Genomic DNA, 20,871 nt, shown 5'->3' on the forward strand with positions numbered 1-20,871 from the left:
CCCTGTCTGCAACCTTCGAACCAACTCCTTATCCACTGAACAATCCACCCATCAAATCCTTATCTCCCCTATTTAGAGAGAAGGATGTTGTGGGGGACCATGTCGAAGGCTTTACAGAAGTCCAGATAGGTGACATCCATAGCTCTTCCCTTGTCCACTGATGTAGTCACTCCATTATAGAAGGACACTAGGTTAGTCAGGCAGGACTTGCCCTTGGTGAGTCCATGCTGGCTGTCTCAAATCACCTCCCTGTCCTTTATGTGCCTTAGCATAGCTTCTAGGAAGATCCAAAAGACCTTTCTAGTGTTTCAGAGCTCGTTTATGAATGAGGTAGTATGGGTTTGAATGCACCTTAAACTGGCTACATTAACTGGTGGCTCAGCCTGCACCCAGATGGATCTGGTTTTGGCTTCATCACTGAGTATTCCAGAAGTGCAGATGGCCTGAGGAGCCAGTCAGTATTTAGTTCTGGTTTGACAGCTATAGTTAAGTTTTGACTAGACTTTCTCCAGCACAGCAAGATGATTTTTATAATGTGTCTGTGTTTTGGCAAGCTGGTTTTGTGTATTTGTATGCTTTTGATCTCTTTCCATCTTAAGAATTTAAAGGTCTCATGCTTGTCAATCTGGAGGTATGAACAGTTTTCCGTAATAAAGAAAGAAGGAATTATAGTTAATAAAGTACAGCTGACAAACCAAACTGTTAATCCGTCTAATTTTTGAAAAATATCTGTTCCTGTGATTGGAAATGTTGTTGGTCTCTGTAGAAACTATAGTGTGACTAGACCAGTTCATAGGTGAAACTCCTGTCACTGACTTAACATTCCATTAGTGACAAGGGTATTTGAGACTGAGAATCACTTCCTATTAAGACCTGGTTTTAGTTTCATAAGTCTTGATCTAACAGATAATTTGGGGTGCCACTTTGTGTGAGGTGTCTTCCTCAGCTTATTTTTTTTGTAAGTGATAGTAAAATAGTTGGCCGCTATTCAGAAATGCATTGGAAAAAGAACATTTAGAAAGTTAAGCTCACTGTATGTTAACAAACAATCTAATATTTTGTGGGTTGGGTTTGGGGTTTTTTTTGTGGGTTGGGGTGTTGCTTTTTTTTTTTTTTTAATGTTTGGAACTTGCAATTAAATCGAGGTGACAATGCGATCACAGCTCCTGTTCTACTATAATTGTAAAAACCTGTTAACTTTTAGTCATAATCATTTGAAAATAGCTTTTTGCACACCTTTAGTATGAATTTGATTAGTATAGTAGCTAGATTCTTATTATCCAGTGTGCTTGAATCGAGACTCAGTTTGTCTTGAATAACTAACTACTGTTCTTCTTTACTACTGTCTTTCTGGTTACTGGAATTGAGAGCGATAAGCAGATCTTGAAATGTGCTGTCAATTCTTCCTCTGGTGGTCCACAAGCAAGTTTAAGGAAGAAGTAGCAGATTAATTTACATGTGAAGTTTCAGGAAGTGAAAGATTAGAAGAGAAAGTGAGGAGGGGATGGTTGGAATACTAGCAGGGGAACAGAGGCAAAATGTTCTGTGCCCATTAGAACACTTTCATCTAAATAGACCTTGAGTTTCTACATCCTTTTGCTGTATACTAAAACTCGCAAAACTCTTGGATACGCTTCTTCTCATCCTAGTGGTTTATCTACAGAAGATAAAAGCAAGCTACTACTTGATCATCTAACTCAAAAGATAAGATAGAGTTTTGCATTGTGGATCTAAAGCATCTGGTTCTGCTAGTGACAAGTAGGTATTGAATTGTAGAGGACAGTCATGGTTTCACCAGATATTTCTGAATTTTGCTTTTTTTTTACTCAAACTTTAACTTCATGTCCCATTACCAAATTTCTTATTAAAAAGGAAATAAGAATACTGTGAAGTCAAAAGCTAGAAGATATAGAATCACAGAATCACAGAATGGTAGGGGTTGGAAGGGACCTCTGTGGGTCATCTAGTCCAACCCTCCTGCCGAAGCAGGGTCACCTACAGTAGGTTGTAGAGGACCTTGTCCAGGCAGGTCTTGAATATCTCCAGAGAAGGAGACTCCACAACCTCCCTGGGCAGCCTGTGCCAGAGCTCCGTCACCCTCAGAGGGAAGAAATTCTTCCTCATATTCAGACAGAACTTCCTGTGCTTCAGTTTGTGCCCATTGCCCCTTGTCCTGTCGCTGGGCACCACTGAAAAGAGCTTGGCCCCATCTTCCTGACACCCACCCTTCAGATATTTGTAAGCATTTATAAGGTCCCCTCGCAGCCTTCTCTTTTTCAGGCTGAACAAGCCCAGCTCCCTCAGCCTCTCCTCGTAGGAGAGATGTTCCAGTCCCCTCATCATCCTCGTAGCCCTCTGCTGGACTCTCCAGTAGCTCCTCATCTTTCTTGAACTGGGGAGCCCAGAACTGGACAGAGTGCTCCAGATGGGGCCTCACTAGGGCAGAGTAGAGGGGAAGGAGAACCTCCCTCGACCTGCTGGCCACACTCCTCTTGATGCATCCCAGAATGCCATTGGCCTTCTTGGCAGCCAGGGCACACTGCTGGCTCACGGTTAACCTGTCGTCCACCAGGACACCCAGGTCCCTCTCCGCACAGCTGCTCTCCAGCAGATACCAAGATTATTTACATAAACTTAATTCAGATTCTTATAATTGGAATGAGAACAAGGAACAAAACTTCTATTTCTGAAATGTATTTAACAAATACGAGGGTTTTTTTTTCTTCTTGTAGATAGATATATACACGTACAAACTTCAAATATTTTTGCATTTGAATTTAACCTATTTAAGACACAATGAACAATACATTCTGGGCAGAAAGAATTTGTTAATGGAAAGCCTTTACCTCCATCTTATTTTCAGTTTATTTCAATGAAGCGTTCAGCTTTTAAGACAAATATGAGGCATGCTTTAGGGACTGATTTCACTTTTACTGGCTTAATGCTCTAATATAGAGTGAACTGCACATTTTAGAGATCAGAGCCTGGGGGAGGAGAGGAGTATGTTAAGAAAATGTACAAAGGTAAATCTAAGCTATTGAGATCAGGAGGCTGTATAGCTACAAAAGTGCATTTTTCCCGAACATCAGCTGAATATTTCAAGACTACTGCTTTGTTTCTCTACCTACTTCAGTTCTGTTATGGATCTAGAAATACAACAACAAAGTCCACTGCAAATCAGTGTCTTGTTGGCATAGAAAAAAGCCTCCCAAAAATGCAAATAAGGAAGTTTCCTAAAACCTTCTCTCTGAACTTTTTAAAAGCCAAATCATATGATTATAAATGTACAGAATCCTTAGAAAAGGAGGTCTCACTTGAGAATGTGGAAACTTGCTGATGGTGTAGCAGATACTGATGATCTGATGGTCAGTAAATCAGAATTTGCAAAGCTAGTGGTATAAGACATTTTAATTGAGGGGTAGGGGGCTGTGATTCTTACATGGGTGTGCTGTTAATTATTTTCATGTTAATGTAGTGGGAGGCTGAAAGGTTGGTATGCCTGAACCTGTAGTATAGATGGAAAAGAAGCTAGGTTTAAAGTGTGTAGTTTTAAAAGCAGTCAATCACACAAGAGGCTTTATTACGTTGAGGGGGAGCAGGGGGAGTTACTGGTCATCCATCTTCCTGTCTACCCCAGTGAAATACTCATATATGATATTAAGCAAAACTTTCTTCTAGTTGAAGCATAGTAGTTAAATATTTAACTGTGGTATCCAATTTTTCTTTTTTAATTTGCTGCAAATATGTTTTTCAGTCAGGTGGCACTAGTGCTTGCTGGAAATTTCACCACATAGTGTGTGTGCCACCTGAATGTATTTAGCATGACATTGCACGTTCTCTTAATGAGAAATAAACTTAATGTAAATGATAAACTTATAAGACAAATGGCTGCATGTTCTGTGTTGAAGGCGTTATTTGGGTTGTGGGTTTGTTGTTTGTTGTTTTTTTTGTTTTGGTTTTTTGGCAATCCTGAGCAGAAGGGTTAATGTGGGACTTCAGGATAAAGACCTAATAAAGTACTAAGAATAGTTTGTCTGTGTGTATACATAGGCTTGACAAAATAAGCAGGTCCCTCAGAATATTCTGGCAGTCTCTGAGGCCCCAGCTGAGATGAAGGGCCTGTTGTGATGAGCTGTATTTGCCTTTTTGTACAATTATTACTTTGGAATGCTTTAATCAAAGGCTTTGGATGAAAGAGAGAGGAAGAGGTACAGTGCAGAGGTGAGCAAAGCCAATGTTGAGTTAGCACAGCTTTAATTTTTATACAGATTTTTTTTTTTATCATGGATGGAGATAGGAAGGAAGGAAATTTGACAAGGGAAGAAGGGAAAATATAACCACTTAAGATGGCAAGCTTAGGTTTCTGTTTTATTCTTGAAAGCAGATACAAAATTGCTCATGTAGTAGAGAATTCTGGTTTAAGTTTTGAATAATGAGACGTAAGTGTCCTTAAAATCTGTTTAATTCTTTGGGGTAATTATGTCAAGCATTTTGATTTATATAAGTGCCTGGTAGCCTTGATGTTTTAATCAGGTTTTGAATGTTTTAACTTGTCATTTAAAGGTATCAGTAGTCTGTAGATGTCAAAACAGATTTTACTTTTATTTTTTAAGTATCAGTGTGGTGATATTTGGACTATAATTTGATTATGATTTATGTAATTGTTTTTCTTCTTTTGCTAGGAAACACTGCATTACATGACTGTGCAGAATCTGGAAGTTTAGAGATCATGAAGATGCTTCTCAAGTATTGTGCGAAGATGGAAAAGGATGGCTATGGAATGACTCCCCTTCTGTCAGCCAGTGTGACAGGCCATACAAATATTGTGGACTTTCTGACCCAACATGAACAGACCAGTAAGATGGAATGTATAAACGCTCTGGAACTTCTAGGAGCAACATTCGTGGACAAAAAGAGAGATCTGCTTGGCGCTTTGAAATACTGGAAGCAAGCTATGGAAATGAGATACAGTGATAGGACTAGTATCCTGAACAAACCTGTGCCACAAACACTAATTATGGCCTATGATTATGCTAAAGAGGTAAACAGCTCAGAAGAGCTAGAAAATCTTATTGCAGACCCTAATGAGATGAGAATGCAAGCACTATTAATTAGGGAACGTATTCTTGGTCCTTCGCACCCAGATACATCCTACTATATTAGATATAGAGGTGCTGTCTATGCAGACTCTGGAAACTTTAAGCGATGCATCAACTTATGGAAATATGCTTTGGACATGCAACAGAGCAATCTAGATCCACTGAGCCCTATGACAGCCAGCAGTTTACTATCATTTGCTGAACTCTTCTCCTTCATGCTGCAGGACAGGGCAAAAGGCCTGCTAGGAACTACTGTTACGTTTGACGATCTCATGAGTATACTGTGCAAAAGTGTTCTTGAAATAGAGCGGGCCATGAAACAAATCCAGTGCCCTCCTGATCCAATACAGCTGAATAAAGCCCTTTCTATCATTTTGCATTTAATTTGCTTGTTGGAAAAAGTACCTTGCAGCTCAGAACAGGAGCATTTTAAGAAACAGACTATTTACAAGTTTATCAAGCTTCAGCCTAGAGGGAAGAATAACTTCAGTCCACTTCACCTTGCTGTTGACAAGAATACTACGTGTGTAGGTCGCTACCCAGTTTGTAAATTCCCCTCTCTACAAGTTACTGCTATCCTGGTGGAATGTGGTGCTAATATAAATGTCAGAGACTCTGATAACAACAGTCCTTTACATATTGCTGCACTGAACAACCATCCAGGCGTCATGAATTTTCTTATCAAGTCAGGTTCACACTTTGATGCCACAAACTCACGTAAACAAACTGCTAGTGATTTGCTGGATGAGAAGAAAATAGCAAAAAACTTAATCCAGCCTATAAATCATACTACATTGCAGTGTCTTGCTGCTCGTGTTATAGTGAATCATAACATATTCTATGCAGGGCACATCCCTGAAAAGCTAGAGAAATTTGTTTTGCTCCATAGATAATAATGTGCAATCTCAGAGTGCTTTTGTTGAAGTGTGACTTGGTGACAATGTTTTTGTTGAGCACTGTTGTGGTATACCAATATCCCCTTAGTTTGCCCCATCTTGCTCTCATTGGCTAAAGTGTTGTTAGCATTGCATCTGCAGAGTTGGTTAACTAATATTTGAATATGCCTTATATATTGTGGATTATTTAGAAATGTAGTGCCATATTTAGACTCTTAAAATTGTTTGCTAAAGGCTTGTCTATTCTGGTCTTAGTTGCCTGTTGGGTGTTTAGGACTGAGGTTGAATATTTTCCACTGATATCTTTTTACTACAACTGTTGAGTGGATTTTATACAGTTGGAGGGTCATCTTATTTGGTTTTGCTTGAGCATTTCTACTCTTACTCTGTTCTTAATCAGTGGACTTCTTAAACTGTGCAAACTGTATAGACTTGTTAATATTTGCAACTACCGTAAGTGCTTTTTATCTTCTCTGTGCACTCACTTAAATGTGACTGTTGTGTGTGAACATATTTCTGTGCAACTTAAATGCCCATTTTGATTTGCAGTTTTGTTTGGAGCTCCTTTTGAGAATGCAGCCTTCATAGCATGACTAATTTTGGAGCTACATATCACCTTTTTGAACTGGGGTTTAACTTTTTTATTCTAGCTGTGACTGAGGTTGCTTTCCTCTGGAAATCTGTGCTAAATTTGGGAGAAGAAAATCTCTCTTGTTCTCATAGTAATCCACTTGAACTTTTAATGTCATAGTCATTACATCATGTAGTTAGGGGAAGAGTCCTCATCATATACAGCTGACAGCTTCCCTTTTGCACTAGTGTCTTGCTTGTGTTGGTTATGTTACTAGATGTAAAGTTTGTTCAAAGTTGAACCTCAATGATACACTCTAATGAGAAATAGATGAAATGTATGCCATCATAGTTTAAATTTATAAATCAGCTTCTTTAGCTACAAAAGAAACTAAAGCACGTTGGTGGTGTGATGCTTATCATTCCAGAAATATAGGCATCATCAGTATCATTATAACATAGTAAATGGCTGTATGCCAGAGTAATAGAAATTCTATAGCAGTGTCTTCTTTATTTTAAATATCTTTATAAATGCATGTTTTTTCTATCTCTATTATCTGCCAGCTGTACTTAAAGAAAAAGAAGTTCTGTTGTGTATATATAGCTCCTAATTAAACTTACCTATTTTTATAATAATTGCATAATAGCTTAACTTTTACAACAGAAAGGGCTCTTTTGACTTGATAAGAAATCTATAAAAGAATTTCATAAAGGAGAGTGAGATTCAGGTATTTAATATAATTCAGCACTTTACTGTTGATTAATAGTAGAATTTATTATGGCACATTAGACCTGCAAATGTCTAAGTGACATTAATTTGTGTTGAGTAGAATACAGTTTACCTGCAAATTTAGTATTCTATCATATTAGATATTGTTGACTTGATGTTTCATTTCAGTGATGGGCAGTAAATGGGTTTCTTGCTCCAGAAACTCAACAAGTTGATTTAGGCTTTTGTTGGTGACAGAGATGTTTAAAAGCCAAATTAAGTAGATAAATGAAAAAAATTATTTAGGAGGGTTTTTTAAAATTTGATGTTAGAGTATTTTTCTTTTGTGAATTAAGTTGATGAAGAATATCTTGAGTATAAAAGAGTATATATATATATATATATATATAAAAGTTAATCCTTGCTTCTTGACTGTTTCAGGTTTTCTCTTAGTGTACAGTGTGGAGCCAACAAGCTTAGCCATTCTTGGGGAAAATATTGGGGTATTTTTAAGCAAAGATATGTTGAAAGTAGTGCTGTTTATATATTGCCACTTTCAAACACGTATTTTGAAACAACTTTCACTTGTTTGTTCCACAGCATACCTATATTATATGAAATTCTGAGTATAAGAAAATCCTATTTGTTTCTCTTGAAAATGTGCAGCAGTAAACTTCTATTAAATTGGCTGATTTTTTTTTCTGATTTATAATGATTAAACTACATGCCACCTAAGTTGTCAGTTGAGAACAAGTAATTTGATTTTGTATTTCTTTTTTTTGATATGCTTCTCTACTACTCTGTGAGTTGGTGTAATCAACAAATCATACCACGCTAGAAATGATCCACGTTATACTTCAAGCCATAAAAAGCATTCTACTTCAAGTAATAAAAAATAGTCTTCTTTGTATAGGTTGCAGAGAAAGGGATTTTTTAGATCACTGTTTTATACTCTGAAATCTGTACTGCTCCTAAGTGTTTGTGATTTGAATTTGTCTTTATAACTGTATAATATCCTGTTCAAAATTAGTTACTTAGAGATTATTAGTCCAGAAATAGAACTAAAAAATTCTGGTAGTATGTGTTACTATTGTTAACAAAGTTTTGAATGGAAAACACCCCAGAAGAGAAAGCATATCACTGTCTACTACGTGTAAATCTAGTGAAAATTGCCAGGCCTTACAGGGCTTACTGTTAGCTACTTGGGTTTTGGGGTTTTCTGGTTTTTTTCAACTTACGAAGTACTGATTTACTCTGTGTAATTCTGTCTAAATATCTACCAATACACATCAATCCTAAAGATTATCACCTGTATTTAGAATTTAATTTTGCAAGGTCATGAGGCTATCTGCTGAATTCTTAACTGTCAGATATTCATGCTTAGGTGACCAGATGGATGAGTTAATGCTGAATTCTTAACTGTCAGATATTCAAGCTTAGGTGACCAGATGGATGAGTTAATGCTGAATTCTTAACTGTCAGATATTCAAGCTTAGGTGACCAGATGGATGAGTTAATGTATTTAATTCCACTTTCTATTTAACCCTGTATGTGTACATTACCCCCATTTAAATTCATCTTCATTTTAAAAGAAATGGGTCCAGAGCCTATGTTGGGTAATGTGTTAGGGATTAGTTAAGGATTTACTGACTGGGAAGGAGGGTAAGGTCTGTAGGCCCTGTCTGAGGTGCCTGTGCCAATATGGCCAGTGCTAATGAGTAGTAGCAGTTTTGCCCCCTCAGCCCCTAATTCAAACCAGGAATGTCTCCACTTAAGTATCGATACCAACTTTCTGGACTAGGGGTTTTTTGTTGATGTTTTAATTTGCATTTTGGTGTGGTGGTGGTGGTGTTTTTGTTTTTTTTTTAATTCTTAGTCTTATTACCCATTCAGAGATGGGAATAAGATTATTTTAGTGAAATATGTTGATGCTAAATGCAATAGTGTTGCTAGCTGAACACAAACTATAGTAAGGACAAGGAACTAAAGAGCATTCAGAACACACAGAACTGTTATCCTTTTTTGTCATGTTATTAACTCATTCCTTTTCTGTTCTTGTCTTCCCATTTGTTTTTTTTTCTGATTAAAAGTACTTTTTCAGAGCTGCCAACCCATAAAGATAGTGAGAACATTGAGAAAAAAATTGTATCCCCTGTGGGGGTGAAATAGATTTAAAAACTGATTAAGTAATTTGCAGGTATATATATTTTTAAAGACAAGGATACCGATACCCCCTTGCTTGTTGAGACCTCTGAAGTTGGATTTACTTATTTTAATAAATACTCAAAGCACTTTTCCTTCTAATCTGCTTCGGCTTCCACTGAAATACTTCAGCCAGGAAGATGAAAAGTATTGTGTGTCTTTTTTTTTTTTTTTAAAAAAAAAAGCTGTTCTTGACAAATTCTAAAATTAGATTCCTATTTTTATATCGCTTATGTCAGTAACAAGATTCCAGCTGTCTGTGGTGTCTCTGAGGTTCTGATTGTTAAGCACACAGTATAAAGGCACTTTTTAAAATGCAAGATGCAAGGCAACAGTGTGGTTATTTCTTCCATGTATACTCTGCAACAGTCCTTGGATAGGAGGTATTTTTATATATTACCTAAATACAAAAAAATATCTTTTAACAACTGTTTTGAAACTGGTTGAAATTAAACTCTTTCCACTTTTTATAAAACACTGTCTCATAGAAGGAATGGAATGCTATAGCAAAATTCTTACTGAAGGATTAAAAAGGATAAAAACCTTAATAGGAAAGACATGCCTCTTCAGTTTTACATCAGCTGCAAGTTAATAGTGGCAGGATAAAACTATTCTGGAAATAGCTTCCTCGTGCTTTGAATTATAGAGTGGAATGCCTGCTATACTCTAAAATATTGACAAATGCGAGTACAAAGACTTAACACTAATTTCTGTGTTCTGTGACTACAATGAAGTGGTATTTAATGCTTCAAAATAACTTTGAGGAATATGATGGAGACATTCTAGACTTAAATATAGTTTGTTTTACGTTGTTCAAATTTCTTTGCTCTGGGTGTGAAAGTAACTGTTGAACCCTCAGTGAGCAGAATGAAAAGTTGTTGTTGATTTGGTTTTAACTAACTGTATTTGTTTCCATTCTATCACAAAGACTTCCTGTGCAGGGAAATTCCATGTAATTTAAATATTTGAATTATAAATTTAAATATATAAATTCCGTGTACTGAAATACTGCATTTTCTTTTTTAATTTAGCTTCAATGATAATGTAAAAAGAGAATAACAAATATATTTCTCTGCTCTTACTCTCTTTAGGTTCCAAATGCATTTTACATTAAAAATATGTTTTGGATAACACCTGTCTGAGTCTATCTGTTTTCTTTAGGGTTACTGTAATACCAGTTGCTAAGCCTCTTTTTCAGTTGAGTATGAATAGTTAAATGTGAGTGCTACAGCTTTAGACTTTGATCTTCTTGTTAATTATTATACCTTAAACAGACTATCATGTTTCATTCTCTTACTATGAAATGGTGGTCCAGCCAAACCTTTGAATTCTGGTGATGGGCAGTAGTAAGGAAAAAGCTTTAACTGGAGGATACAGGAGACACACTGACATTTTTTCTAGAAAATACAGTTGGTCATGCTATTAACTCTGTTAAAACATAATAGAGTTTGTTTATAGCATAAACAAAAGTAACTAGCAAGATCTTGTAATAAATAAGCAAGACAGTTTTCCAAGAAAGATGCACAGATTAATTTTTTTTATAGCTTTTGAAGTCTCTTCCCTATTGCTTCCATGATTTAAAAAGAGAAAAAAAAATACTCCAAGGATAAAAGAATTATGGCAAGATCCTTATTAAAGAGGTCTTCAAGTGTCTTCTGTTCTGTAGAACATATTGCCATCAGAATTTTGAGATCTTTATGCACAGTAGTCATAAGGCAGTGTATACTTCATTTCAGAGTTTATTTAGATTTATTCTTAATTGGTAACAAACAGCATCAAGAAGATGAGGCACTGGATGAGGAAAATTGGTCCAGAGCTTTCACAGTATCCTGGGTTTGGTCAGGACAGGGTTAATTTTCACCAGAAGCCAGGAGGGGACACAGCCGGACTGGCTGACCCAAACTGGCCAAACAAAACAGGGTATTCCATACCATGTGCGATCATGCTGGGTTCTGCTGGGGGAGGTGGTCGGGGGGAAGTCAATCGCGGCTCGGGAGTGCGTGGGGCATCGGGCAGTGAGAGTTGCTCTGTGCATTTCCAGTGTTTGTTTTGTATATTCTCCTTATCAGTATTGTTGTTACTGTTTGCTTTGTTTGCTGTTCTGCTAAACTGCCCTTATCCCAACCCACGAGTTTTTTGCCTTTTTCTTTCCATTCTCCTCCCCACCCCGGTGGGGGGAGGGGCAGTAGAGCAACCGCATGGCCCTTTGTTGCTGGCCACGGGCCAAAACTATAACACACAGTAAGATAATTGTTACATAGATGACTTACTGAATCAAGTATAGATTCTCTTAATTAGGAAACCAAGAACTGGAAAGAATCACATCATTATTCATCTCTCTGCGGTTGCAGATGATATATGTTTAGTCTAGAAGTGTCTACTGGCTATCTAAACTATGCCTATGCAAAATCTGTCATCTGTGTCCATGCCTGGGACTCATTTTCCAACTCTCTCTGATTCTCTGTGCAGAAGTGTTTCTCCAGCTGTGATGACTTGCCTTCACACCCACTGAACTCAGCTGTCCACTCTGCCTCTCCCATCTGCCCCTGTGTTGCACTGCTAGTTGAAATTGGCTGCCAAACAAGTCAGCCCCTTTCTGCCAGTGATGGGCAGTTCTTTGTGAAAATCTGGTGCAGAGAATGAGGAATGGTGGCTATTCAAACATAAAAACCTAGGAGTTCAAATTTCCCTCCACCTCTGATGACCCTTTTCTAGACATTCCATTTTTGTATCATATTGTGTTCTCTGTCTCTTTACTGTTCCAAATTGCTCCCAGGTGTTTTGCTGTTTCCCAATCTTCCTCTGCCACAGCTGTGGCTGACTCCAAGCCCATGTTGAAATGGGAAGCACTCAGGAAGATTTGGCTCTTGCCATGACTTAAGCAGTTTGTGCTATTTCTAAATAGTATTAGTTAGGAAGTGAGAGAACTGGAAGAAATGTAGGATTCAGCTTGCTTGTCTATTATTCATCTGTCTGGTTCTTCAAACAAGGTAAGGATGCTTACATTGTTGCTTAGTCTTCTTGTCAATGTGAAATTTAGGCTTTCCTCGTTACTCTGCGCAATGTATTTAGGTTGTGGATGAGTACTATGCAGTTGTTGGTGATGTAAGCTGTTATAAATCTAAGCAAATCTCATAATAGAATCAATAACACTAGATTTCCTCCCATGCGGAAGGTACTTAAAAGCTTTGCACTTGTTTAAGTGCCTTTTCATATGCTTTGATTCTTTCAAACATGCTGATTTTGTAGTTTGTGGCTTCTGGAAAATCTGCCTTTGATGTGTCACTTCCCCAGTGTTTTCCCTGTCATGAATGAGTGGTTAGTTGTTTTTCTATTGCTTCCCAGTCATGCCAGTTGTCACGAACCCATTCATCTGAGAATTTGGGAAATGGATTTATTCTATTTTTTGTAAGTAATCAGTGACACTACTTGCTATCCTGCCAACTACGCCAGTTTGTCATGAATGAGTGGTTAGGTCGCTTAAATGATCACTCAAAGGTTTTGCAAGAAAAGATTTTGCTGAAAATTTAGAAAATGTGATCTTACAGAGTTTGTTAGCAAGGTTCACTCTATTACTTCTTAAATGAATGGAATACAAAATCAAAGGGAGTTGTGAGTAGAAAATGGTTTCTACAGAGTGGAAGAAAAGTGTAAGGGGATAGGGAGACCCTCCTGTTGGGTTACCAGGTTTGGACTGGACCCCCTTGCTTTCCAAACTCCTCCTCAGAGAGGAGCCTAGGTGTGGCTGGATCCAGAACTGGCCTTAGACCACAATGGTTTATGTCTAAGGGATGTGTTTAGCAGCAATTCATGGTGTGCTCGCAGCTCAGAGAGAGAGAGTCACAGGAAGTTAGCAGCTGTTAGTCACTGGTTAACTTAACATTTACTAAGTGATTAGAAAGAATTTGCTATTACAATCACAGTAATAGAATATTATGTTTTGAATCGATTCACATGCGCACACGCAATCATAAAAATTCCCCTCGAGTTCAGTGAAATACTCCAAATCAAATGATTTCTCAACGGACGAAGGCTGAGTCTCAAGGAGATGAGCCCAAGTAGTTTGTGAAATACTCTGAGAGGCGTCCCACTCAGAGGGGGTTACTGGGCACAGCCCGCTGCGGACCAGAAGAGCTCAAAGGGCCTTCCTTGGTACTGCTGTTTATAGGGTCTCAAGATGATTGACTTTAGGCATCAGTAATTTTCCATCCTGGTCACAATCCACATGATGCAGTCCTGATATTTAGACAGAAACTATACAATTCCAGTACCACCCAGAATGTACAGTTCTGACACTTGCCAGGCAGGTGCGACTCCAGGCTTCAGGAGTTTCAGGTGCGGTCAGGGGGTGCCTGATCAGCCCAACTCACTGTTCTTGTACAAAGACAAGGAAAATGCCAAGTTGTCCCGATTCACTGCACACCAGCTAACTATTCTTGCAGTGCAAGCAAGAATACAATGTTGACTGGTTCTAGGATTGCCGGGCGGGGGGGGCTGCACCACCACATTCCCAAGTTCCACTAGTTTAACCACCAGGTTGCTGTTTCATGCTGCTGCTAGAAGGCCCCTTGCTTCCCCTGTATACAGCAGCCATCACCCTCCTGCACACCTTGATCCTTCTGTCAAGCGGTATCAGTAAGGGCAGGGGACAGTAAGCAATAGTTGTGACGAGCAAGCTATATAGAATGCAATAGGTGCTCCTGTTCTCCAGAAGTGAGTGCGGTGTGTTTATCTAGGCAGCTGCCTACTTTGAGTTGGGCTGTGATCAGGAGCTAGGATGAGCACCAGTCTAGGTGCCTGAATGTGTTGTTCTAATCATAAATGGTACAGAGATAAACTGGTTGGATGCCACTATTAATAACTCCTTGAACCCTGATCCATTTAGTCTTCAACAGTGTGATATTTTTCTACGCTGGCAGAAAATAGAAAGGAAGAAAAGTCCTCTGTGATGAAAGAAGGGCATGCTGCTACTGAAAAACCAGGCTTATTTACAAGGCAATGGTAGATTTTTTTTGGGGTGGGGCAGGGGGGTGGTGGGGGTGGCAAGAAGCTGTTAGAAGAATACTCAATGGGAAAATGAAGTATCCTTACTATGTTGGTGGCAAAAAGCAGTGCAAGGCAGCTACTATAGATAAAGTATCAGTGTCTGTACTCGCATATCATAAACTCCCAGGTTGGAAAAAAAATCTGAAATAACACTTCAGTAATGTTAGCAAACTTTAACCCCAGGAAAAGAAGCAAAAGTAGAGATGGTAGCTTTGTGTCTTCCTAGTAGTTAAGAATTTATGCATAGTCATTGAAGTATTCTCTGACGTGGTGCTAAAAATTTCTGTGATCTCCTTCTGTGCTTGATGTGAAGTCACTGAAGTGTATTCAGTAAAAGGCCTCTCAATACAAACTTTAACTGCCTAGAAGATACAATCTGCACTATCCACTCTTCAGCAATCTGCTCGAATAAAAGAGAACTCTTGAAGTGAGGAAATACATCAGCAGGGACACAAACAAGCAAAAAAATGTTCTAGGCATCGTGTAACAATATCAGAAAACTAATGAGCAACTTGATGCTGAATAAATTCTTGTTCAAGAAATTAACTTCAGAAACTGGGAAGGAACGTGCGTCCTTTTATTAACTCAGGAATTCTTTCTTGACAACTGAAACTGACAGAGCTATACGCAACTTATGGAAGATTAGTCAAGAATAAGCACGGGAACGCAGAGATCCGAGCAGGCCACACGGGTTAGTAGTTATTGTATGCATGAGTGCATGAAAGGGTCAGACTGGAAAACCACCTGAAGCAGCTGGATGATTGCGACTGAAGACAGTCACGAGGGATGATTGTGTGAGAAAAATAACTCCCTGATTAGGGAGTGTGAGAAAGGAGAGAAACATCCTGTTTGGCCTCATAGCTCAGACCCGTATCTGTGAATATAAATATATGCTCTTTACTGCAAAAAAGGGCTGCTTCTGCTCTCTCTCACTCCTTTCGCTTGCTTGCTTGCTCACTTGCTTACTTGGCTTCAGAATAAAGGAAACTAGATTGGAGAAAAGAAAAAGTCTGACTGATTTCTTCACTGCAATCTTTTTTTTGCCGCATAAAACAACCCATTTCCTTAATCTGTAAAAAAAATGAATAAAGACCTCAAGAAGAAAAGGTTAACTGACATTGTCCAGATCTTATATGTTCTTTGAAAGATGGCTGATGATGGTTCTTAACTCACGGTGAGAAGCAATTCAATAATTGTTCAGATGGTTGAGTTCTGGGAATGTTGCTGTTACTATTCAAACTGAGGAAGTTAGCTGCTTTTGGATGGAGTTGGGTGTTTTATTAATCAAGGATATATTTAAAAAAAAAAAGAGAAGACTTAAAACCCCAAAACCTTCCTAGAATTTGTAGTCTCTGTCTCCTGCCCGAGCACTTAAACAGCGCAGACTACTGAAAGGTATCCTCTTGGACTTAGCAGCTGAAGTTGAACGCATGTTGAGTACCAAACAACAACTTAAGAAGCTTAAGACATTCCACTGCAGTTAACAAGGCAGGGCCCAGCAAGTGTGCCCATATTAAATCAAAATATGTGTGCATATAGTTCATTACATAAATATTTATGTGTATATGCATACACATACTTACAGAGAAATAACACTATTTGCTGCAAGAGTTGTGAACCATCCTTTATAATTGACTGTGCTCTCAAAATCTGTTCTTTTTTCATTTGCCTCAAGTAGCAGAGGCAAAGCAGAGTGACTGAAAATCACAAAGAAGCAACTTCAGAGATATCAAGGCATTAAGAGAAGCAGAAGTATTAAACATCACTGTTTATTTGTCTGGCTATTAGATACTGGCTGCAGGGGGAAAAAATCTGTGCACTTGGACAGAGATATTCACTAAGCAGAAAACTTTATGAAGATTGGGTTTTGTATATTCAATGGCATATGGTGCAACTGCACATCTGGGTAAGTAGATGCTTTTTTTTTGGTCTGGCACAATTATATAAATATGTGACAACCTAATATAGCAGGGAAAAGAAATCTAAACCTACATTTGTTTCCTTTCCTGCTGTGAGTGTTTTACAATCTGATTGAAAGTCACCTCATACTTTGGCCCTGCAGTTATCTCTTGGATGAAATCTGATAGGTATGTACAGAACACTGCCATTGAGGCCGCTCATTAAGCGGAAAGAGAAAGAAGAGTGTATTCCAATGTGATTAAAAATGTGACCTTTTGAAGAGGAACACCTAGAGACTTAAAAAACTCACAGTCTACAGAACTTAATTATTTTTTTAATCAACTCATTTTGTTTTGGAATAACTGCATGTAAAAGAGAACTGCAACAAAATTACTTTATCTTTTATCTGAAAATGATCATACTACCTGCAAAGTAGGAGTGTGGTTTGATTAAATAGCTCACTGACAAAACAACTTAACTGAGGACTTTGCCAATCTTCATTTCTGTGGAGAAAAAAAAAAAAGGAATATCTTTGGTTTGTCTCCAGTGTCTGAGAAAGTTTATAGTAGTTCTCCATCGTGCCCAGTGAAAACTGTAGTTTAGTTAGTGGGCACCTTAATATGTGATTGCTGTTACTAAAATATGTCATTAGGTGTGGTTTATGCTGGAGAACATGTACTGGTAAGAGACGCCTCTGAAGTATGGGAAAATACAGGTGTGAGTATTAACAATAGGAAGGAACAGAGACAGCAGCTTGCAGAACATCTTTCCTTTTAACTGTTCTCTAATTTTGGACTTCTGCTTCATAAAAGGAAATGAAGACTGTAATGTTTATGGCTGTAACGTTAACATTCAGAAGTGAACCAGTGGTAAACTAGAGATCTCGTGTTTGCCGACAGCCTGAAGCTTTGGCATTCACAAGTGAGTTGTTTTCCAATCATCCGTTCATTAAGGATAATGATAGTGAAAGCTGGTCATGATATGACAACATTATTAACTATTTAAATGCCATCTAAAGCTTCTAGGAAATGCAAAGAAATGTCAGGATTACTAATATTGTTATATTGGCTTCCAGGACAGAGTAAAATTTAGGAGAGTGCAACCACATGCATTTGTTTTTCCTGATTCCTAGATATGGTTAATCCAGAATGTTGTCTCCCAATTATGCTGTGCACGTATCCAAATACAGTTCCACTAAGAATCTCCATTTGGCTCGTGTACTCTCTGCAGCACTCCTGTGGGCTTATTTTCGCTTGCACCACTAAAGATGAACTGTGTGCAGAAATCCTCCTTTGGCAAAGTACCTGTGCTGCTTTCTTCTCTTACAGAATTCACTGGTGGCAATGTGCTCTTCCAGCTAAAATAGCAATTTAACTGTCTTCTGAGGTCATGACTTTTCTCTGGAAGGAAGTCTGTGTTATGTAAGGACTTGCCAACACAGGAAAGTTCAGTGGCAGGCTACTTTGGATTTCCCCTCTCTTCCAGGAGTTCAAGATGTTTCTTAATGTTTGAGTACTCTGGAGCCAAATTCACTAGATTTTTCCTAACTACAGTACGGATAACATACAAAATTGTAAGAACATGTTTAAATTGGTGAAGGACACAGGGAGGACAGAGATGCAGTGCCTCAGCTGTAGGTTATGCTTCTGTCTTCCATCAGTGGAATTAAGGCTTCATAAAATGGGGGAGGGAACATTACACCAGCAGTTTGGTGGAGCTCCCCTGGAAAGATGAAAAATATCTGAAGTTAAGAGAGCTGGAAGCAGTTGAATTATTACCTTTTTTTTTTTTTTTTTAAATTTATTCCCCCCGAATATAGCTTTGGCAACTCACGTATGAAGAAAGTGCACAGCAAAAGGGGAGAGCCAGTAATAGCACTACCATGGACATGGAAAATGGGGGAAATGTTTCTGAGGAGGGCCGCTTCCTGTAGTGGCTTGCGTGTTCCCCAGTCCTGAAGGATGTTCTTGTGAAGTGTGCAGGGGTGAGACTGTGGGATTTTGGGTATACTGGTGGATGAAAAATTGGACGTGAGCTGGCAATGTGGGCTCACAGCCCAGAAAATTAACTGTATCCTGGGCTGCATCAAAAGAATTCTAATCATGATTCTATGAAAAGAAGTGTGGCCAGCAGATCGAGGGAGGTGATTCTGCCCCTCTACTCTGGTGAGACCCCACCTGGAGTACTGTGTCCAGCTCTGGGGTCCCTAGTGTCCTGTTAGAGCAGGTCCAGAGGAGGGCCACAAAAGCGATCAGAGGGCTGGAACACCTCTCCTGTGAAGAAAGGCTGACAGAGCTGGGGTTGTTCAGCCTGGATAAAAGAAGGCTCTTGGGGAGACCTTATTGTGGCCTTTCAATATATAAAGGGGGCTTATAAGAAAACTGGAGAGAGACTTTTTACCAGGGCCTGTAGTGACAGGAGAAGGGGCAATGGTTTTAAACTGAGAGAGGGTAGGTTTAGATAGGACATAAGAAAGAATTTATTTTTTTTTTACAATGAGGGTGGTGAAACACTAGAACAGGTTGCCCAGAGTTGTGGATGCTCAGTCATTGGAAGTGTTCAAGGCCAGGTTGGATGGGACGTTGAGCGACCTGATCTAGTAAAAGATGTCCCTGCCCACAGCAGGGGGGTTGGACTAGGTGAACTTCAAAGGTCCCTTTCAACCCAAACTATTCTATGATTATCCTGCTCCTCTTGTTATCACTGAAAGTGAGGTTCTGAATTGTTGGTGTGCTCACTTCTTATCAAGCCACAATATGTTAAAATAGGATTAAATCATTCATATGGAGATAAGAATGCACTGTGTGCAGTGACATGTGAAGTGGAATTTTGTCAGGCGTGGACATGTTAAGCCATTTAATAGTATAAGATCTAGTCTGTCAGAGATTACAGGGAACTTGTGATTAAACTAACTCTAGTTGTGCTTTCAAAATCTTTCAAAATGTATTTGCAATACAACTTCTAAATTTGCCTTGGCAGATTCCTGGTTTTTATGGTCTCAGGCTTTTCAGATTGCTTTAATGCCTGCTGTTAAGGGAGACTGGAAATGTACATTGTATGCAAGTGTTGCAGGATCTGACTATCAGCCAATTAAAAAGTGAGAGACTGCATGTTTTCTAGCTGTTGGTTCCATTAGTCAGACCTTAATAGGGTAATTCGGGTTGGAAGGGACCTCAAGAGGTTTCTAGTCCAACCTCCAGCAATGAAGTCGGATCAGGTTGCCTCAAGGCTTTATCCAGTTAGGTCTTGAAAATCTTGCTGGTACACGTTTCTTACAGAATCGTCTAAACTCTTGAATAATTGGAAAGAAAGATTTCTCATTTCTGCTCTTCAAGTGTAGAATTGTTTGTGTGTTTTAACAGAGTCAGACTGCGGTTATGTGACACCTGCTTTTTGTTTTGGCTTGCTCAATGCATCAACTGTTAGAGGAAAATATATCGTGCTGGATCCAACAGCCTGAGAGAGGTGAGGCTACTGCTGCTCCATGTCCCCAGATCCACCCAGCAGTGAGACTGAAGGTGTATTCCCAGCAGGTACGTACACACACATATACACTGCATATGTATGTGGCTGGCCATACAGATCACAGAATGGTTGAGGTTGGAAGGGACCTCTGGAGGTCATCTTGTCCAGCTCCCCTGCTCAAGCAGGGCCACCTAGAGCTGGTTGGCCAGGACCATGTCCAGATAGCTTTTGAATATCTCCAAGGAGGGAAACTCCACAACTCTTCTGTGAAACCCCTTCCAGTGCTTAGTCACCCTCGCAGGAAAAAAAGAGCTTCCTGATGTTCAGATGGAACCTCCCGTGTTTCCGTTTGTGTCTATTGCCTCTTGTCCTATCACTGGGCACCACTGAAGAGAACCTGGCTCCATCTTCTTTACAGCTTCCCTTCAGGTATTTATATACATTAAGATGCCTCCTGAGCCTTCTCTTCTCTAGGCTAAACATTCCCAGGTTTCTCAGTCTTTCCTCATAGGAGAGATTCTCTAGTCCCTTAATCATCTCTGTGGCCCTTTGTTGGAGTCTCTCCAGTATGTCCATATGCCTCTTGTACTAAGGAGCCCATAACTAGATAGCAGCAACCCCCTTAGTTGGAAAGGTGATCCAGAGAGCTGCTCCCAATGACTCATGGTGATGGGTTTCATGCCTGGACTGTGGGGCTGATGGCTCTGCTGGGCCAGTTCTGGGAGGGGCCTGGTCAAGGTGTTTGTTCCTTAGGAGTCCTTGATTTGGGTTCCTGCTGGCTGTTGTGCCCCTGTGCTCCTCTGGGCTTCTGGAGATGAGCCTGTGATGGGCTGATGGCCACCTGGGAGGAGCCTGGGAGTGTGTTCTTTGGGCTCCCCCTCCTGCCATTGTCTCTCTGAGCTCCTTTGTGGGTGTGCAGATGAGCTTTAATCACAAAACCTAGTAGTGGTATAATTACTAGCTGTGCTGGGGTTTCTGCACATGT

General features: G+C 39.3%; 2 protein-coding genes across 5 annotated transcripts in view; one reads left to right on the top strand and one right to left on the bottom strand.

Annotated features, from left to right (window-relative positions):
* Nucleotides 1-10,507, top strand: part of LOC104327307 (protein fem-1 homolog C) — a 37,250-nt gene extending 26,743 nt beyond the window's left edge. For all 4 annotated transcript variants that reach the window (XM_075446459.1, XM_075446460.1, XM_075446462.1 and 1 more), the window contains exon 3: nt 4,683-10,507. In XM_075446459.1, coding sequence (XP_075302574.1) covers nt 4,683-5,992 — 1,310 coding nt within the window. In that variant the 3' untranslated portion in view covers nt 5,993-10,507. The remainder of the gene's footprint in view (nt 1-4,682) is intronic.
* Nucleotides 1-20,871, bottom strand: part of LOC104337941 (transmembrane emp24 domain-containing protein 7) — a 121,874-nt gene that overhangs the window by 10,598 nt on the left and 90,405 nt on the right. The gene's annotated exons all lie outside the window — the stretch shown is intronic.

This window comes from Opisthocomus hoazin, chromosome W (genome assembly GCF_030867145.1).
Source record: "Opisthocomus hoazin isolate bOpiHoa1 chromosome W, bOpiHoa1.hap1, whole genome shotgun sequence".
NCBI lineage: Eukaryota > Metazoa > Chordata > Aves > Opisthocomiformes > Opisthocomidae > Opisthocomus > Opisthocomus hoazin.